At 45.6% G+C, this 17,302-nt stretch overlaps 1 protein-coding gene across 3 annotated transcripts in view; it reads left to right on the top strand.

Moving 5' to 3' along the window:
- Positions 1-1,812: 1,812 nt before the first annotated feature.
- RAD21 (RAD21 cohesin complex component) overlaps positions 1,813-17,302 on the top strand; it is a 33,014-nt gene continuing 17,524 nt past the window's right edge. The window contains exons 1-3 of one of the 3 annotated variants that reach the window (XM_073590228.1): positions 1,813-2,040; positions 16,551-16,713; positions 16,791-16,920. In XM_073590228.1, the coding sequence (XP_073446329.1) occupies positions 16,570-16,713; positions 16,791-16,920 (274 nt within the window). In that variant the 5' untranslated portion in view covers positions 1,813-2,040; positions 16,551-16,569. Of the gene's footprint in view, positions 2,059-16,550; positions 16,714-16,790; positions 16,921-17,302 lie in introns of all 3 variants that reach the window. The other 2 variants (XM_073590227.1, XM_073590226.1) reach the window with 2 other exon arrangements.

Here is a 17,302-nt window from a genome sequence, read left to right as displayed (position 1 = left end):
TGTGTCCTTGTGTGTACCACATTGAGCATGGAGAAAAGAAAGAAGACCAAAGAACTGTCTGAGGACTTGAGAAACCAAATTGTGAGGAAGCATGAGCAATCTCAAGGCCACAAGTCCATCTCCAAAGACCTGAATGTTCCTGTGTCTACCGTGCGCAGTGTCATCAAGAAGTTTAAAGCCCATGGCACTGTGGCTAACCTCCCTAGATGTGGACGGAAAAGAAAAATTGACAAGAGATTTCAACGCAAGATTGTGCGGATGTTGGATAAAGAACCTCGACTAACATCCAAACAAGTTCAAGCCGCCCTGCAGTCCGAGGGTACAACAGTGTCAACCCGTACTATCCATCGGCGTCTGAATGAAAAGGGACTGTATTGTAGGAGACCCAGGAAGACCCCACTTCTTACCCCGAGACATAAAAAAGCCATGCAGGAATTTGCAAAAACTTACCTGAAAAAAGCCTAAAACGTTTTGGAAGAATGTTCTCTGGTCAGATGAGACAAAAGTAGAGCTTTTTGGGCAAAGGCATCAACATTGAGTTTACAGGAGAAAAAAGAGGCATTCAAAGAAAAGAACACAGTCCCTACAGTCAAACATGGCGGAGGTTCCCTGATGTTTTGGAGTTGCTTTGTTGCCTCTGGCACTGGACTGCTTGACCGTGTGCATGGCATTATGAAGTCAGAAGACTACCAACAAATTTTGCAGCATAATGTAGGGCCCAGTGTGAGAAAGCTGGGTCTCCCTCAGAGGTCATGGGTCTTCCAGCAGGACAATGACCCAAAACACACTTCAAAAAGCACTAGAAAATGGTTTGAGAGAAAGCACTGGAGACTTCTAAGGGGCCAGCAATGAGTCCAGACCTGAATCCCATAGAACACCTGTGGAGAGATCTAAAAATGGCAGTTTGGAGAAGGCATCCTTCAAATATCAGGGACCTGGAGCAGTTTGCCAAAGAAGAATGGTCTAAAATTCCAGCAGAGCATTGTAAGAAACTCATTGATGGTTACCGGGAGCGGTTGGTCGCTACTTTTGTCTGGCCCATTTTTGGAGTTTTGTGTGAAATGATCAATGTTTTGCTTTTTGCTTCATTCTCTTTTGTGTTTTTTCATTTAAGACAAATTAAATGAAGATAATAATACCAAAGAATTTGTGATTGCAATCATTTTCAGGAAGAAACTGAGTATTATCTGACAGAATTGCAGGGGGTGTCAATACTTTTGGCCACAACTGTATTACTGGTACAGGGTCAGAGAAAATAACTTGTAATCCGTATGCAAATGAGGGGGCTTCAGTGCTCCTTGGTGTAGCCAAGTGTTTGAGGCACAGTTATGCCAGTGCTAGTATGGTTGTTATAGGGGCTAAGTCCAAAATAACACTGTATAGCGCATTTAAAATGCATTTTACTTCCCTACACTACCTTGTAGTATGAAATGAAAAAAAAATGTTTTTGCCCGCGGTAACCAATCAGAGCGCAGCTTACATTTTTCAAAACCAGAATACAAAATAAAAAGCTGAACTCTGATTGGTTGGTTAAAAAAAAATTAACTCTTTATAACTATAGGTGACCCAACTAAGGTGACGCCCCGCCCATTTGATTTGAACCACGCCCACGTCCGCACGCGCGGCGCCCTCACTTATAATATTGTGTATTCCACACCCTATTCCTGTCTTATAGCCCAATTCCTGACACCTGTTATAACATTCATATTATAAACAGTATTCTTTCCACTCTTTCCTTTGATTCCCTCCACCAAAATGGCGTCTTCGCCTCCTGACTTGCACCCCGCCCTTTCCACGCAGTGACGTCACGCGCACGTTGCCGCTCTGCCCCGCTCGCTCTCCGCCCTCTCTATGGTTACGCTCGCTGCTGCCTGTGGGTTTTTCATCAGTAAACATCCTGCGGATTTGAACGCGGTGTTTGGGCGGCAGGAAGGGCCGCGGCCGCCATCTTGTTAGTGTCAGTGTGGGCCCGAGAGGCGGAAAGGGAGCCAGGAACCGAGCGGCGGGCGCCTCAGTGCAGAGCGGGGGCAGCACACGGCGGTGAGTGTCCGGCAGGGGGTGAGTATGCGGGGAGTGGTGAGGAGAGGGGCGGCCGTGCGCGCGGAGGCCTCCCCGGGGCGGATTTCTAATATGGCGGGCAGGAGGAGGAGGCCGCGCTCGGTCCTCGGCTGCCAACACCGCCTGTGTGCCCGTATGTGCAGGGGGAGGGCCGCGGACTGCAGGCTCCATCCTCCGCCCGGTAGCGGCCACACAGCCGGGGACCTGCCGCTTCTCCTCCGCGCTCGGTCGGACGTGTTTTATTTAAAGGGGCCGCGCACCTACAGGAACATCAGACCCCACCTGTGGCCGGGCCTCCAGAGGGGCTGATAACGGAGAGCAGCAGCTAAGCTCCGGTCTGTGATCCCAGAGATCAGCGGTGTGCAGGCTGCGGATCGCTCCCAGCGTGTCTGGTGAGTGGGACGTGCTACTGTCTCTTATTAATCTCTTGTTCACATTCTGTGATTAGGGTTTTTTTTTACTGGTGATGGAGCGGGAAAGGATTTTTTTCACTTTTTGTAACTTAGTGTTGTTCTGATGTTCTCCGTCATGAGCGCACGCACCGCCGCTCTGCCTGCTTGCCCCGCAAGGTGTGGTCAGCGAGCAAAATGTGTGAGAAAAAGCAAAATACATACATTACAGACGTATACATACTTACACATATACATATGCTTAGATATATACACACGTAGCAGTGGGGGGGGTGAATTGCTCAGGAATAATTTACCTAAAGCCCCCGTCACACACAGCGAGATCGCTGTGTGTGACGGGCATCAGCGACCGGCCTCCCTGCAGGGTATCGCTGATCGTGCTCAAATGGCCAGGACATTTTTTTGATCGTTGGTCTCCCGCTGGCCAGCACGCATCGCTGCATGTGACTGGTGGGAGATCAGCGAGCTGGAGCCTGGTAACCAAGGTAAACATCGGGTTTCTAAGCGTCACTTAGTTACCCGCTGTGTACCTTAGTTACCAGCGTGCTGGTGCAGCATGCTGGTAACCAAGGTAAACAGCGGGTTTCTAAGCGCGGCACTTAGAAACCCGCTGTTTACCTTGGTTACCAGCACGCTGGTATCTAAGGTACACAGTGGGTAACTAAGCGACGTGCGTCGCTTGTTACCTGCGTCGTCGCTGGTCCTGAACGCTGCTGAGATCTGCCTGTTTGGCAGCTCACCACCGATCATGTAGCGATACGCCAGCGATCCTGACAAGGTCATATTGTTGTCGAGATCGCTATGTGTGATGGGGCCCTAAGACCCTGGCAGTGCATTGCTTTTGTAGGACACTGTTTAACGTTCACACTTTGGTCTGCCATTGAGTTGCTCAGGCATTGTGTTACCCTCACCTCGGTCAGCCACAGGCATTGTTCAGGTTCACACCTTTGTTGGCCAATGTTTACTTTCTACGCATCACTAATATAATTCAACTATGCTAATCCCATCTGCCATCTCAGATGACCAAGAAAAGATGGTAAGTCGGCGAAAATCACAAACCTCAGTGTGTTTGGTTTCACATACTGCTTTACTTGTTTTTTTCCTCTAAAAACGCAACAAAACCTGATACCTGCCCTTTTTTACAGCGGTTTCACCACCCATTCGGATAAGTTCACACTGCATTTTTTATGCAAATTTTCAGCTGTGTTTTACAGTACCAGCTATTTCTGAGATTTCATACGCGCACATTTTTTTCATCAAGATGTTGTGGTTTGCATGTTTTTTACACAATAGAGCTTGTCACTTTCAGCATTTTTTTCACTGTTTTCCATCCTTTGACGTGAAAAAAAACACTGAAAATCCACAGGTGTCTGGTTTCGCTGCAGTTTTTCTGCCAAAACCTGATTTTGCAGAATGTGACTTTTTTGCATTAAACTTTATCAGCATGCACAAGAGACAAATTTAGCAATGCAAAAACACAAGAAAAACGAGGCAAAATCTACTTTTTTTTCCTGCAGTTTCTTTCCTGCCAATAGATCAGGTTTTGATGCAGAAAAAAAGGCTAGTGTGAACTTACCCTTTCAGTGGGTTAAAAAAAAGCTAGTCACTTTCATGCTCTGTTAAATACTCTATTGTGCAAAAAAAAAAAACAAGCAAAGGACAAAATACTGAGGACAAAAAAAAAGCTGTGCGCATGAGATTTCTGAAATCTCATAGACTTTGCTGGTACTGTAAGGCTGGGTTCACACGTAGCGGAACTCTTGCGGAAATTGCCGAGAGAATTCCGGAATTCCATTCCGCGGGAAAATCGCAATTTAAATTCCCGCAGAAAAACTAGCATTTTGCAAGTGTAATTAGCTTGCAGAATTGCTAGCGTTTTCCAAGCGATCTGTAGCATTGCTTGGAGAACTGATTGACAGGTTGATCACACTCGTCAAACAGTGTTTGACGAGTGTGATCAACTTCTTACTATTGAGGCTGCCTATGCGGCATCAATAGTAAAAGATAGAATGTAAATAATAATAATAAAAAAAAAATTGTTATTCTCACCTTCCGACGGTCCCGCGCAGCCTTCCCGCCTCTCTCCACGCTCCCAGTAATCCTTTGCGACAACTACCGCGATGATGTCCGTTCTCGCGGGATCGCGACGTCTCGCGGTCATTCGCGATGACTGCGATCCTGTGAGAACGGACGTCATCGCTCGCAAAGGCTTACTGGAACCGGGAGCGTGGAGAGAGGCGGGAAGGCTGCGCGGGACGTCGGAAGGTGAGAATAACAATATTTTTTATTTTAAATTCTATTTTTTACAGGGATATGGTACCCAGAGCCTGGAGGACAGTCTCCTCTCCTCCGGACCGTGGGTACCATCTGCAAATTTTCTGCTTCCTTTTCGCATGGTGTGCACAGCCACATGCGGAAAGTAAGCAGAACAATGCATTCCTATGGGTGCAGGATCGCCGCGATTCCGCAAAATTAATGAGCATGCTGCGTTTTTTACCGCAAAGCAATTCCGCTGCGGTAAAAACCACAGCATTAGCACAGCATTGCAGAATCCCATAGGAATGCATGGGATGCTTATTTTTCGTGTTTTCGCTGCAAAATTGCGCGCTTAAAACCGCCGCGGAAAAAACGCCACGTGTGAACTCAGCCTAAAACACAGCTGAAAATTTACATTAAAAAAGTTGAAAAAACGTCCAGTGTGAACATACCCTAATAGTTTAGTCAAATGTGGTGAAGTTAAAGTGTACAGTTTCTCTAACAACCAAATTCCAGATTACACATTTTGAGAAAAGTAATTTGCACAGGACGGTGAGCGAGAAAATGTTGGGATTTCTAAGAGGTTTGGTGTTGATTTCAGATTCTGTTTGCGTTTGTTTGGGATTCTGTAGAGAAGGAATAACCTGGAAAAATCTATATAAGGAAGAGATTCCTAACTGATACCAAAGTTTGTTACAGTGATCCATGAAATGATTTGTTGCTTTTTGGACAGTTCCGTTCTTACTAGGTAGAAAATGAATCTGAATACAGACAGGAAGCAACAGATCACTGACCGTTCCTAAGGATCTGTCCATAGTTTAACGCTTAAAGGGATTTTCCACTATTTAAGCAACCCTTTCTGAATCCCCCTCCAGTAAAATAATATACTCTCCTCCGATGCTGGCGCCTTATCAGGGGTTTCATCACTGGCACAGGAGAAGTGATCGCAGCTGTGACTTTCTCTGGATATGTATTATGTCCATAGAGGAGAGTAAAGCCCCCGTCACACACAGCGATCTCGCTGCTGAGTCACTAGTTTTGTGACGCAACAGCGATCTCACCAGCGAGATTGCTGTGTGACAGCTATCAGCGACCAGCCCCCCTGCCGGGTATCGCTGATTGCTGTTGAAATGACTGGACATTTTTGGGGTAGCTGGTCTCCCGCTGGTCAGCACGCATCGCTGCGTGTGACAGGCGGGAGACCAGCGAGCAGGAGCTGGTAACTAAGGTACACATCGGGTTTCTAAGTGATGCGCGCCTCTTAGAAACCCGATGTGTACCTTAGTTACCAGCTTCCTGCATCAGCGCACTGGTAACTAAAGTACACAGTGACACTGCGCGCTCGGCGTCGCTGGTGAAGCTGTCTGTTTGACAGCTCACCAGCGATCCTGACAAGGTGATATCGTTGTCGGGATCGCTGGTGAGTCGCTATGTGTGATGGGGCCCTAAGGCCATGTCAGTCGCCCCAGGGAGAGCTGAGACCCCTGGTATGACGCCAGTATCGGAAGCGGGTATAGGCGTTATTCTACTGGGGGAAATCAGTAGTGGACAACCCCTTTAAATTCTAGTGGTGGGGGTTTCACCACTGTTTAGGTATCAGAAATGTATGTTCTCCATGTGTAGTAAATACCGGTCGCCGTCCTAGGCTGGGATAACACTGCTGTGTGTGATGAGAGAGACTCTTGCGAGTTTCTCACATCACACGCAGTAGTGTTATCCCGGCCTTATACCTTTGCCAGTGCTACTTCTTCCTCCACCATCCTGTGATTGCAGCTATGATTTGCTGGAGATCACTGCCCAACTGTTAGGCTGAGTTCACACGTGGCGTTGTTTTCGCGGCGGTTTTAACCGCACGATTTTGCCGCAAAAAATAAGCATCCCATGCATTCCTATGGGATTCCACAGTGCTGTGCTAATGCTGCGGTTTTTACCGCGGTGGAATCGCTTCGCGTCAAAAAACGCAGCATGCTCATTAATTTAGCGGAATTGCGGCGATCCCGCACCCATAGGAATGCATTGTTCTGCTTACTTTCCGCATGTGGCTGTGCACACCATGCGAAAAGTAAGAAGAACATTTGCGGATGGTACCCACGGTCCGGAGGAGAGGAGACTGTCTTTCGGCCTCTGGGTACCATATCCCTGTAAAAAAATAGAATTTAAAATAAATATTGTTTGACGAGTGTGACCAACTTTTTACTATTGAGGCTGCCTATGCGGCATCAATAGTAAAAGATAGAATGTAAAAAATAATAAAAAAAATATTGTTATTCTTGCCTTCCGACGTCCCGCGCAGCCTTCCCGCCTCTCGCCACACTCCCGGTCCCAGTAATCCTTTGCGAGCGATGACGTCCGTTTTCGCGGGATCGCGAAGTCTCGTGGCCATTCGTGCGACGTCATCGCGAATGACCACGAGACGTCGCAATCCCGCGATAACGGACGTCATCGCGGTAATTCGCGCAAAGGATTACTGGGAGCGGGAAGGCTGCGCGGGACGCCGGAAGGTAAGAATAACAATATTTTTTTTATTTTTTTTACATTCTATCTTTTACTATTGATGCCGCATAGGCAGCCTCAATAGTAAAAAGTTGGTCACACTCGTCAAACACTATGTTTGACGAGTGTGACCAACCTGTCAATCAGTTTGCCAAGCGATGCTACAGATCGCTTGGAAAACGCTAGCAATTCTGCAAGCTAATACTTGCAAAATGCTAGTTTTTCCGCGGGAAAAGTGCGGGAATTTAAAATGCGATTTTCCCACGGAATGGAATTCGGAGTTCTCGCGGTAATTTCCGCAAGAGTTCCGCTACGTGTGAACCCAGCCTTACGTTCTCTTTAAAGCACCACTTCTGCAGTTTTATTATTTGATCTCAGGAGTGGTACCACTAATGCATGTTCCCTGTCCCTAGTAATAAACTTACCAGCTGCCATCTTTTGCTCTTCTTGACTCTTGTCCTAATCCGCCATCTTGTGACCGCAGCTCCTGACTGACCATAAGTCAGAGGTAGCAGTCACATGTTCTCAGTGTAACTCTATTGGAGTCTTTGTCTGGTCTTGTTCTGGCTCTCATAGACTTACATTGAGAAGTGTCCTCCGCCTTCACCCAGCAAACACACTGGAGACGTCTGGCAGCTCATAAGCTACAGACGACAATGGCTCCTGGTGAGTATTAGGGCTCGCTCTGATGTGTTATTTTACTGTAATCCAATTCTATTGCATGCAAGAATCAGCTCACAGGTATGGAGATGATGGCGAACTTAATTTGTCCTTTATATGAGTTGGCGTACATCAGACTGCACTCTGACAATTGAGTGCAGTCCAACATTTTGCATGCACCCATACACTGTGTGGGTGCACGTTGTCCAATATACTCTTCAAATCACATCATGCAATGTTTTGTTTTGTTTTTTTTTTTTTACTGCTATCTGGTGAAACATCAGATGGCACTCGTCCGAGTTGTACGCTGGCTGCGAACCTGTGTGACCGACCCCTAGATCTGGGGGCAGGAATCTTAACATTAACCCCTTACTGTCATCGGACGGGATAGTACGTCCGATGGCAGTACCCCCGCTTTGATGTGGGCTTCGGAGGTGAGCCCGCATCAAAGCCGGAACATACAGTTGTTTTGTACATCTGATATGTGCCCGCAATAGGCACGGGTGGAATCACGCTCCACTCGCGCCTATTAACTAGTTAAATACCGCTGTCAAACTCTGACAGCGACATTTAACGTGCGCTTCCGGCCATCGAGCTGGAAATACGCGCACCGCTGACCCCCGTTACGTGATCGGGGGTCATCAGTTCGATACCATAACAACCAGAGGTCTCCTTGATACCTCTATGGTTGTTGATGCCGGATGGCTATGAGCGCCACCCTGTGGTCGGCGCTCATAGCAATGCAGTAATTATGCTACATAGAGGCGATCTGAGTATCGCCTCTATGTAGCAGAGCCAATCAAGTTGTGGCAGCTTCTAGCCTCCCATGGAGGCTATTGAAGCATCCCAAAACTTAAAGGGAATCTGTCACCTCATTCTTACCCTATGAGCTGTGGCCACCGCCATCAGGGGCTTATCCTACAGCATTCTGTAATGCTGTAGATAAGCCCCTGATGTAACCTGAAAGAGAAGAAAAATGAGTTAGTTTATACTCACCCGGGGGTCCAGTCCGATGGGTGTCGTGGTCCAGCGCCTCCCATCTTATAGCCATGATGTCCTCCTCCTTACTTCTGCTGAAGCTCCTGTGCAGGCATAATTCTCTGCCCTGTTGAGGGCAGAGCAGAGTACTGCAGTGCGCAGGCGCCGGACCTCTCTGACCTTTCCTGGTGCCTGCACACTGCAGTACTCTGCCCTCAATAGGGCAGAGAATTATGCCTGCACTGGAGCCTCAGCAGAAGTAAGGAGGAGGACATCATGGCTAGAAGATGGTAGGCGCCGGAGCGCGACACGCACCCGACTGTGGTAAGTATAATCTAACTTGTTTTTCTTATCTTTCAGGTTACATGGGGGGGCTAATGTACAGCATTATAGAATGCTGTAGATAAGCCCCTGATGGCGGTGGCCACAGCTCATAGGCCAAAAATGAAGTGACATTCCCTTTAAAGGAAAATAGTTTTAAAAATAAAAAAAATATAAAAGTTTAAATCGCCCTCTTTTGCCCCATTCAAAATAAAGCAGTTAAAAAAAAATCAAACATACACATATTTGGTATAGGCCTGTTTCACACTTACGTTTTCCCTGTGCATTGGCAGCCGCTAAAATGGCGCATTGGTGCGCCAGGATCCGCCGATTTCGGAATTTTAAAGGAACCGCGGCTGAAAAGAAAAAATGACTACCGGCGATGTAGCGGTCAGAGGAGGCGAGATCTCGGGCGATGTCGCGGTGAGTGGAGGCCAGATCTCGGGTGAAGAGGCGGTGAGTGGAGGAGAGAGAGAGATTTTTTATCCAGCAGCCAGATTGGATTTAGGGTTAAACATGTAGCAAAAGAGGAAAATACGGATCCGGACAACAAAAAAACGTTGCATTGTCCGTTCGTTGATCTCAGTGGACGCCAAAATTTTGGCGGATCCGCAGAAATACGGATGCAACGGACGATCCTCAGTCAAAATCCGCCGATAATGAAAGTCAATGTGGAGAAAAACGGATCCGCCAAGATAAATGGCGGATCTGTTTTTTTTTTTTTTTTTTTGCAAATCGGTGAATTTTGACTGATGGTGACAAACGGATGTGTGAAACAGGCCATAGCCGCGTTCAGAATCGCCCGATCTATCAATGAAAAGGATTAACCTGATCGCTAAACGGCGTAGTGAGAAAAAAATCGAAACACCAGAATTACGTTATCTTGGTCGCCGCGACATAGCATTAAAATGCAATAACGGGCGATCAAAAGAACGTATTTGCACAAAAGTGGTATCATTAAAAATGTCAGCTCGGCGTGCAAAAAATAAACCCTCGCCCAACCCAAGATCATGAAAAATGGAGACGCTACGGGTATCGGAACGTGGCACAATTTTTTTTTTTTTTTTTTTAAAGCTAACTTGTGGATTTTTTTTTCACCCATTTTATATAAAAAAGAACCTAGACATGTTTGGTGTCTATGGACTTGTAATGACCTGGAGAATCATAATGGCAGGTCAGTTTTAGCAATAAGTGAACCTAGCAAAAAAGCCAATTAAAGAACAAGTGTGGGATTGCACATTTTGCAATTTCACCGCACTTGGAATTTTTTTTTTTTTTTTTTTTTTTTTTTAGGAGCATAGATGACTGACAGAGTTTTTATTGTGGTTTTCATTCTAATTAAAACTTTTGTTTGTGGCCCAAATGTTTCCTGCTCCTTTCTATTTGCTGGTAGTGTATTTTCCGGTGGCGGCTGCTCAGGGGCAGCGGCAGTCAGGCTGCAGCGAGCTGCTACATTGCAGGGCATGTCATTGTCGCAGGTAGGTTGCTACATGCAGTAGCTTCTATGTCTGTAATTATAGGACGTAGGGCAGTTTTGTAGTCTGAGGAGGCTACTGCAAACCACAGTGAGGGACAAGTAGACAAATGTAATGCCAATTCTGAAAGTTTCACCACTTTGGAGTTTTTTCTCCCAAGAGCTTTGAGGGCTTGTTTTCTTACTTGCATCTAGTTGCACTTTGATGTAATTCACTTTATCATATGTTCAGGAAAATAATGTGAAAAAGACCGATGGAATGGTGACAAAAAGACAATGCTCCAATTATTTTGAGTCTGTTTGTGCACATCATTGTGAGGCGCTAGGGATGTCAGCAAGTCAAAGGTGTCTCTAAGGTCTCCCGTCCGGCGACCACTGGCCCGCAGTGTCCCCCGGCTAGGGCTGTCTTATTGGGGGCCCTTTATAGTTGTCATGTGGCTCCAGGGAGCAGTAATCACATGTTCTGCTGGTGATTTTCTTACTTTGCCTGTTCTTTTATAGCTGAATGTTCCATTGCTATAGATTCGTGAAGTGTCCTGTATACGTCTTTGTATATAATATATATGCATCCAGTCCTATATCCGGTGTGGTGATCTGGAGGACAGACTCATTTCTGTGGATGACCAGTTGCAGTATGTGTCTGGCCCATGATGACGTGTATGGGAACTTACCGGATGTCTCTGGTTAGGGGACAGTGAATGGAGTGATTTTCTCCCACCCCTCGCAAGTGTTGTACTGTTCAATGTGCATCTCTGCTCTGGGGGTCTCAGTGTTATCCTCCAAGCTTAACAAATGACAGGTTAACAAAGTTCAGGTTAACAAATACAACTTATCAGAATCCTGCTAAATCATAACACTTGTTAAATCATAACATTAAAATAGTCAAAGACCAAATTAAGGCATGAGACTATAGAGATCAAAACAGTATAGTTTATAGATAATACAGAGTTTTGTCCTTAAAGAGATAAATCTGGAGTTGTGCTTTCTCTCTCATCATAACAGTGCCCTCAAGTATGTTCCTTTCCTAACCGCGGAGGTTGGTACCTTGGACGCAAATCGGCGCCCCCGCTCACTGATGTCTAGCCCTAACAGTTCCTATTGATTCCTAATCTATGACTCGTTCCACCATTAATAACTGGTAGACGTATAACCCGTCTTCATAAACGGGACAAAACTTTGTTATGGTGGTGAGTCAAATAAAAACAGATATTTAGGTGGCTTAATGATATTGAGAAAGTGACAGCGTGGGCGAGACAATCACACAAAATATTTCAGTTTAAATTGCAGATAACAACCATTGTATCTCACAAAACACTTAGGGTACCGTTACACTTAGCGATGCACCAGCGATCCCGACTAGCGATATGACGCAGTCAGGATCGCTGGTGCATCGCTAGGTGGTTGCTAGTGAGCTGCCACACAGGCAGATCTCACCAGCGACATCGCTGGGGACGGGGATCGCCACTTACCTGTCACACTAGGCGATCTTGCGTCCTCACGCCCGGCTCTACGCGTCGCTCGTCGTCACAGCAGGAAGCGCTGCAGGAAGTGACTGACGAGGAATGGTCCAGCAGCTTCTCGCACAATCAGCGATTACCAGCGGGGGAGCCGGTCGGAGGTAAGTATCACACATAGCGATATCGCTAGCAATATCGCTGCAACGTCACAAAATCGGTGACTTTACAGCGATATTGCTAGCGATATCGCAGTGTGTAACGGGGGCATTAAAATAGGGCCTAAAGGATAATATCAATTATTTTTAGCCCCAGTATGTGCAGAGGCTGTGCCTTTTTGGCTATCAGGACAGATAATGGATAGAGGATGAAATGCCGGGAAGAGCAGTATGAATGTTTGGCCTGGCTTTACCCGGACAGGTCCCTAGTAGGTGTCCCTACCTTACTAAGGAGGTTGGTACCATATCTTGGATGCAAAGTGGCACCCCCGCTCACCAACAACTCTCCCTCAGTCGTCCTATTATTCATCCCAAGCTGAGATATAATTAAGGAAATTAATTATCTCCGATAATATTCTCTAGAAACAATGTTTGGTCTCTGTAGTCTCGTGTTAATTTGGTCTTTGACTGCTTTAATGTTATGATTTAACAAGTGATAAGTTGTAGCAGGATTTTCTTAATAAGGTCAAGTTATCCCCTAATCCAATGGGTAGGTGATAACTTGTATAACTAAGAATAACCATTTATTAGCCGGCTAAGATGTATCAGCTGCCAGTAACCATTCAGCACATTGCCTCTTGCCTGCAGACATGTGGTTTTATGGATCAGCTATGGCAGTCACAAAGTTGACGATTTACAGGGGTTGGACAAAATAATGGAAACACCTGGAAACATCAACAAAAGTTAGTTTAATATGGTGTATGGATTCATACAAGGTGTGAATTGTTTCCAAAGGAATTTTAGCCCATTCTTCAGTTAAAACACCCTCCAGTTCTTTGAGCGACGATGGCAGCGGAAATTGATGTCTAACTTGAATCTCTAAAATCGGCCATAAATGCTCAATAATGTTGAGGTCTGGAGATTGTGGGGGCCAGATGAGATGCTCAACTTCATTACAATGTTCCTTGTGCTATGCTTTAACGATTCTAGCTGTATGAATTGGTGCATGATCATCCTGAAAGATGGCGTTCCCCTCCGGGAACAGTGCTTGAACCATAGGATGCACTTGGTCGCCCAAAATGCCTAAATAATCTCGGCTGTTAATTCTTCCATGAAGTTATATCATTGGCCCAGCGGATCTCCACGAAATAGCACCCCAGATCGTCACAGAACCGCCGCCATGTTTTTCGGTTGGGAGAAGGCAGTCTGGATGGAAGGCTTCTTTCGGCTGTCTCCAAACGTACACTCGGCCGGAGGTCGGAAATAGGGTAAACGATCATTCGTCTGAGAATCACGTTTCCACTGCTCGAGGGACCAATTCTGGAGGTTTCTACACCACTCTAAACGCTTGGAAACATTTGTCATTGACATCAGCGGTTTTCTAATTGCAGCTCTTCCGTGGAATCCAGATTTGTGCAGCTCCCGACGAACAGTTTTCGTGGAAACTGGGTTCTGTAGGTGTTCATTGAGCTCAGCAGTGATTTTTGGAGCCGTGGCCTTGCGATCCTCTCTCACAATTCGCTTTAGATTCCGACGGTCTCTCTGTCAACTTCGACATTCGGCCGGACCTGTGCTTTGCTGCGGACGTTTTTCCTTCTCTTCAAACGCAGTCATTACTTTGGAGACAGTACCTCTTCACACGCCAAGCATTCGGGCACCTTCTGTTACACTAGCGCCTGCCATACGAATACGAACAATTTGGACTCGTTGAAAATCCGAGAGGTCTGCCATTGGTATCAGGTTCTCATCAATGTTCTTACAATTCTGCAAAACAAACAGTTAATTTACATATCACATAACACAAATAATCAACTACAAAACATTACCATATGTCACGGTTTGCATGTTTATAACATGTTCGAAGATTATGATGCCAAAACGTTAGGTGTTTCCATTATTTTGTCCAACCCCTGTATATGGTGACATGTTACACCAATCTATTTCACCTTTTTATTTATTTTTTTTTCAATGGCAAAACTGTCCCGTGTGAACATGTTGCAGGAATAAGCTGACGTTATTCAATCAGTAGCCACAATACTTTGTGGGCGGTCTGTGATACGGAGGGTCCCGGGTATATATGACAGCATACCGGGGTCGCTGAACCAGGGTGGGTCACCTGTTTCGTGGTTCATTTACAGAATGTAGGCTTACACCTAGCAGGGAGACTACAAGTTCCAGCATGGCTGGATACAGTCGGTAATGTGATACCTAAGAGCGGAGTATTGGAAGTTTCGGCTCCTGCTCTTGCCTCATTGATAGGAAGTTTATTAACCGCACAGTATTAGTATCAGTCACTATAAAGTTTAGTTAGGGGTCCATCAATAGTCACCCGCTATGTGAATCGTTCCTAGAGGAAAGTAGATTAATATAGCGTTTGAACTGCCAAAACACAAGATAAATGTGACAGACCTGCGGGCCTCTGACTAACATGTTGGCAAACTACATCCTTGAGAAGGGGCCACATTTCAGTCTCATAGTGAAAGAATAGCTAAATAATTTATACTTGTTTCAATATGAAAACTGTCTCTTCAGAGGGTAAGCTGATTGCTGCTTCCAGTAGGTGGCACTACAGTTCTAGTTCTCCATCTCTGAAGAGACAATCTACTTATTTTCCCTGAGGAGCGTGCATGGCCTGTAAGTCTCCTCACTCTGACCTGCCAGGCCTGGCTTGCTACTCCACAAGGAGAAATGTTGCCCCTTAGACACTTGTTGCAACAAATTTTTGGCAGGTTGATTGCTGCGACCAAAGTGTCCCAAAAAAGGCAGCTCGCTGCTATTGTAAGAGGTTTGCATTTTGGGATCTGTGGTAAGTAGATGCAACTTTTTTTTTTTTATTATTTTGCTTTTCCGAATTGTATAACTCTTGGCCAAACATGACCGTAGCCTCTCACAAACATCACTGCTTGGTGCAGACAGCACAGAGCTCAGCTTGATTGTTTCTTTGTATATAACATTTATTAGCCGTGTTGCGGAGCCCGCGGTGACCAAACTGCATAGTATTGAGTTTTACGTTGGCGAAACCATTCAGTTTGTTCACTAAAATGCCAAAAAATTGGCTCGGTGAAGACCCCAGAGAGTCAGACTAGTGGGGGTGGGCTTACTCTTTCATACTTTTCATTATTCTTCACACTTTTAGAATTTTTAATCCCTTTGTCCCCTTGCCATTTTTTTTTCCCTTCCTTTTTTCCCAGACCCATAACTTTTTTACATTTCCGTCAATATAGTCGTATGAAGGCTTGTTTTTTGCGGGACGACGTGAACTTTTCTTTTGAACAGCACCATTGATTTTACCGTATAGTGCACTGGAAAATAGAGGGGAAAATATCCAAGTGCGGTGAAGTTGCAAAATATCTTATTTACAGTACCATATTCAGTATATGGTAACCCTGACCTTGCAATATAATTCCCCAGGTCAGTACGAGCACACAGATACCAAACATGAAAAGTTTTTTTTATTTATGTGCTAAAGAAAAAGCCTGAAATAAAAACTTTTCATACAAATTTCAATCATTTTCCGAGACCTGTAACATTTTTTTGTTTTTCGGGTTCTGGAGTTGGATGAAGACTTATTTTTGCACCCTGAGCTGACATTTTTACTGATACCATTTCGGGGTAGATACAGTGTTTTTGATCACTTATTGCAATATTGCGGCACACATAAAAACACATTTCTGATTCCCCCCCCCCCCCCCCGACACGCTGTTTATCGATCTGATGAATATTTTGATAGGTTGGACATTTCTGAACTCAGCGAAACCAAATAAGTGTATATTCTTTATTTTCAATAGGGTAAACATTTGGGCTATGTGTATAGCAGAAATCACAATCTCCTTTGAACGACGGCATTCACAGGGTTATCGTAATGATAGCCATGGGGGGTCTTCAGCAGACCCTCGACTGTCATGACAACTCATCGGCGCCTCATGATCACTTTCACTTTTCAATGGGTGCATGGAATGACGTGCGCTTTGCCGTTTCTTGGTATATCCCGATGTCAGATCTACAGCAGGATTTAGCAAGTTAACGGCCACGTGTGGAGCATCCACCCTTGACTGTTAACGGCACATGAGAGCTAATTACATCAGCTGTCGTGTGGGGAAAGGTGTGGGCTCAGCGCCGTTACTAGCATCAGTCAGGGACATAGCACGTAAATGTCATGTTGTGAATGGGGTTAAGGTGGAATCGGTCACTAAACTACGCCAGGTTGAGCACATTTTTGGGCTCCTGTACTCTTCACCTTCTGTTTTCTACACTTTTGTAAAAGGCCTTATTTTTAATTGTCTTTCAGGTAACTAAACCGTTGGAAAATGTTCTACGCACACTTTGTCCTGAGCAAGAGGGGGCCGCTAGCCAAAATCTGGCTGGCGGCCCACTGGGACAAGAAGCTGACGAAGGCCCACGTGTTTGAGTGCAACCTGGAAAGCAGCGTGGAGAGCATCATTTCACCCAAGGTAACGAGGTCGCACATTATAATGACTGTATGGGAGCTGCCACTTCCGTCTGTAACCCGTCCCTGTCGTTTCTCTAGGTGAAGATGGCTCTACGGACTTCTGGTCACCTCCTTTTGGGCGTCGTAAGAATCTATCACAGGAAGGCGAAGTACCTTCTTGCAGACTGTAACGAAGCTTTTATCAAAATAAAGATGGCTTTTCGGCCCGGTAAGTGAAGAAGGCGCTCTGCCGTGTTTTCTGATCTTTTATCTCATAAGTAATTTTTCATCAGAGTAAAGGAATCAATGAATCGCTTCTTGATTTTATTTTTTTTTTTGGGGTGGGGGTCTGTCTACAATTAGGTGTCCTATTTATCTGCCAAACCCCCTCCCTCTGTGAAATCACATTTCATGTTATCACTACTGAGCAGAGCACAGGATGTAGCATCCACGATAAGATCAGCTACCAACTGATCCGTTCAGACATTTAGATTTGCGGGGAGATGGTATCTGCGGGTGTTATAATTGAAGGTGGCATGTAATCGCTGCTACAAATCAGGGACTGGACTTGTGCCCGGGACAGAGGGTTCCAACCTCCCACTACCTAGCTA

Source organism: Dendrobates tinctorius, unplaced genomic scaffold (genome assembly GCF_039654945.1).
Source record: "Dendrobates tinctorius isolate UK_male_01 unplaced genomic scaffold, ASM3965494v1 ptg000116l, whole genome shotgun sequence".
NCBI lineage: Eukaryota > Metazoa > Chordata > Amphibia > Anura > Dendrobatidae > Dendrobates > Dendrobates tinctorius.
This window is presented reverse-complemented; position numbering and strand designations above follow the sequence as displayed.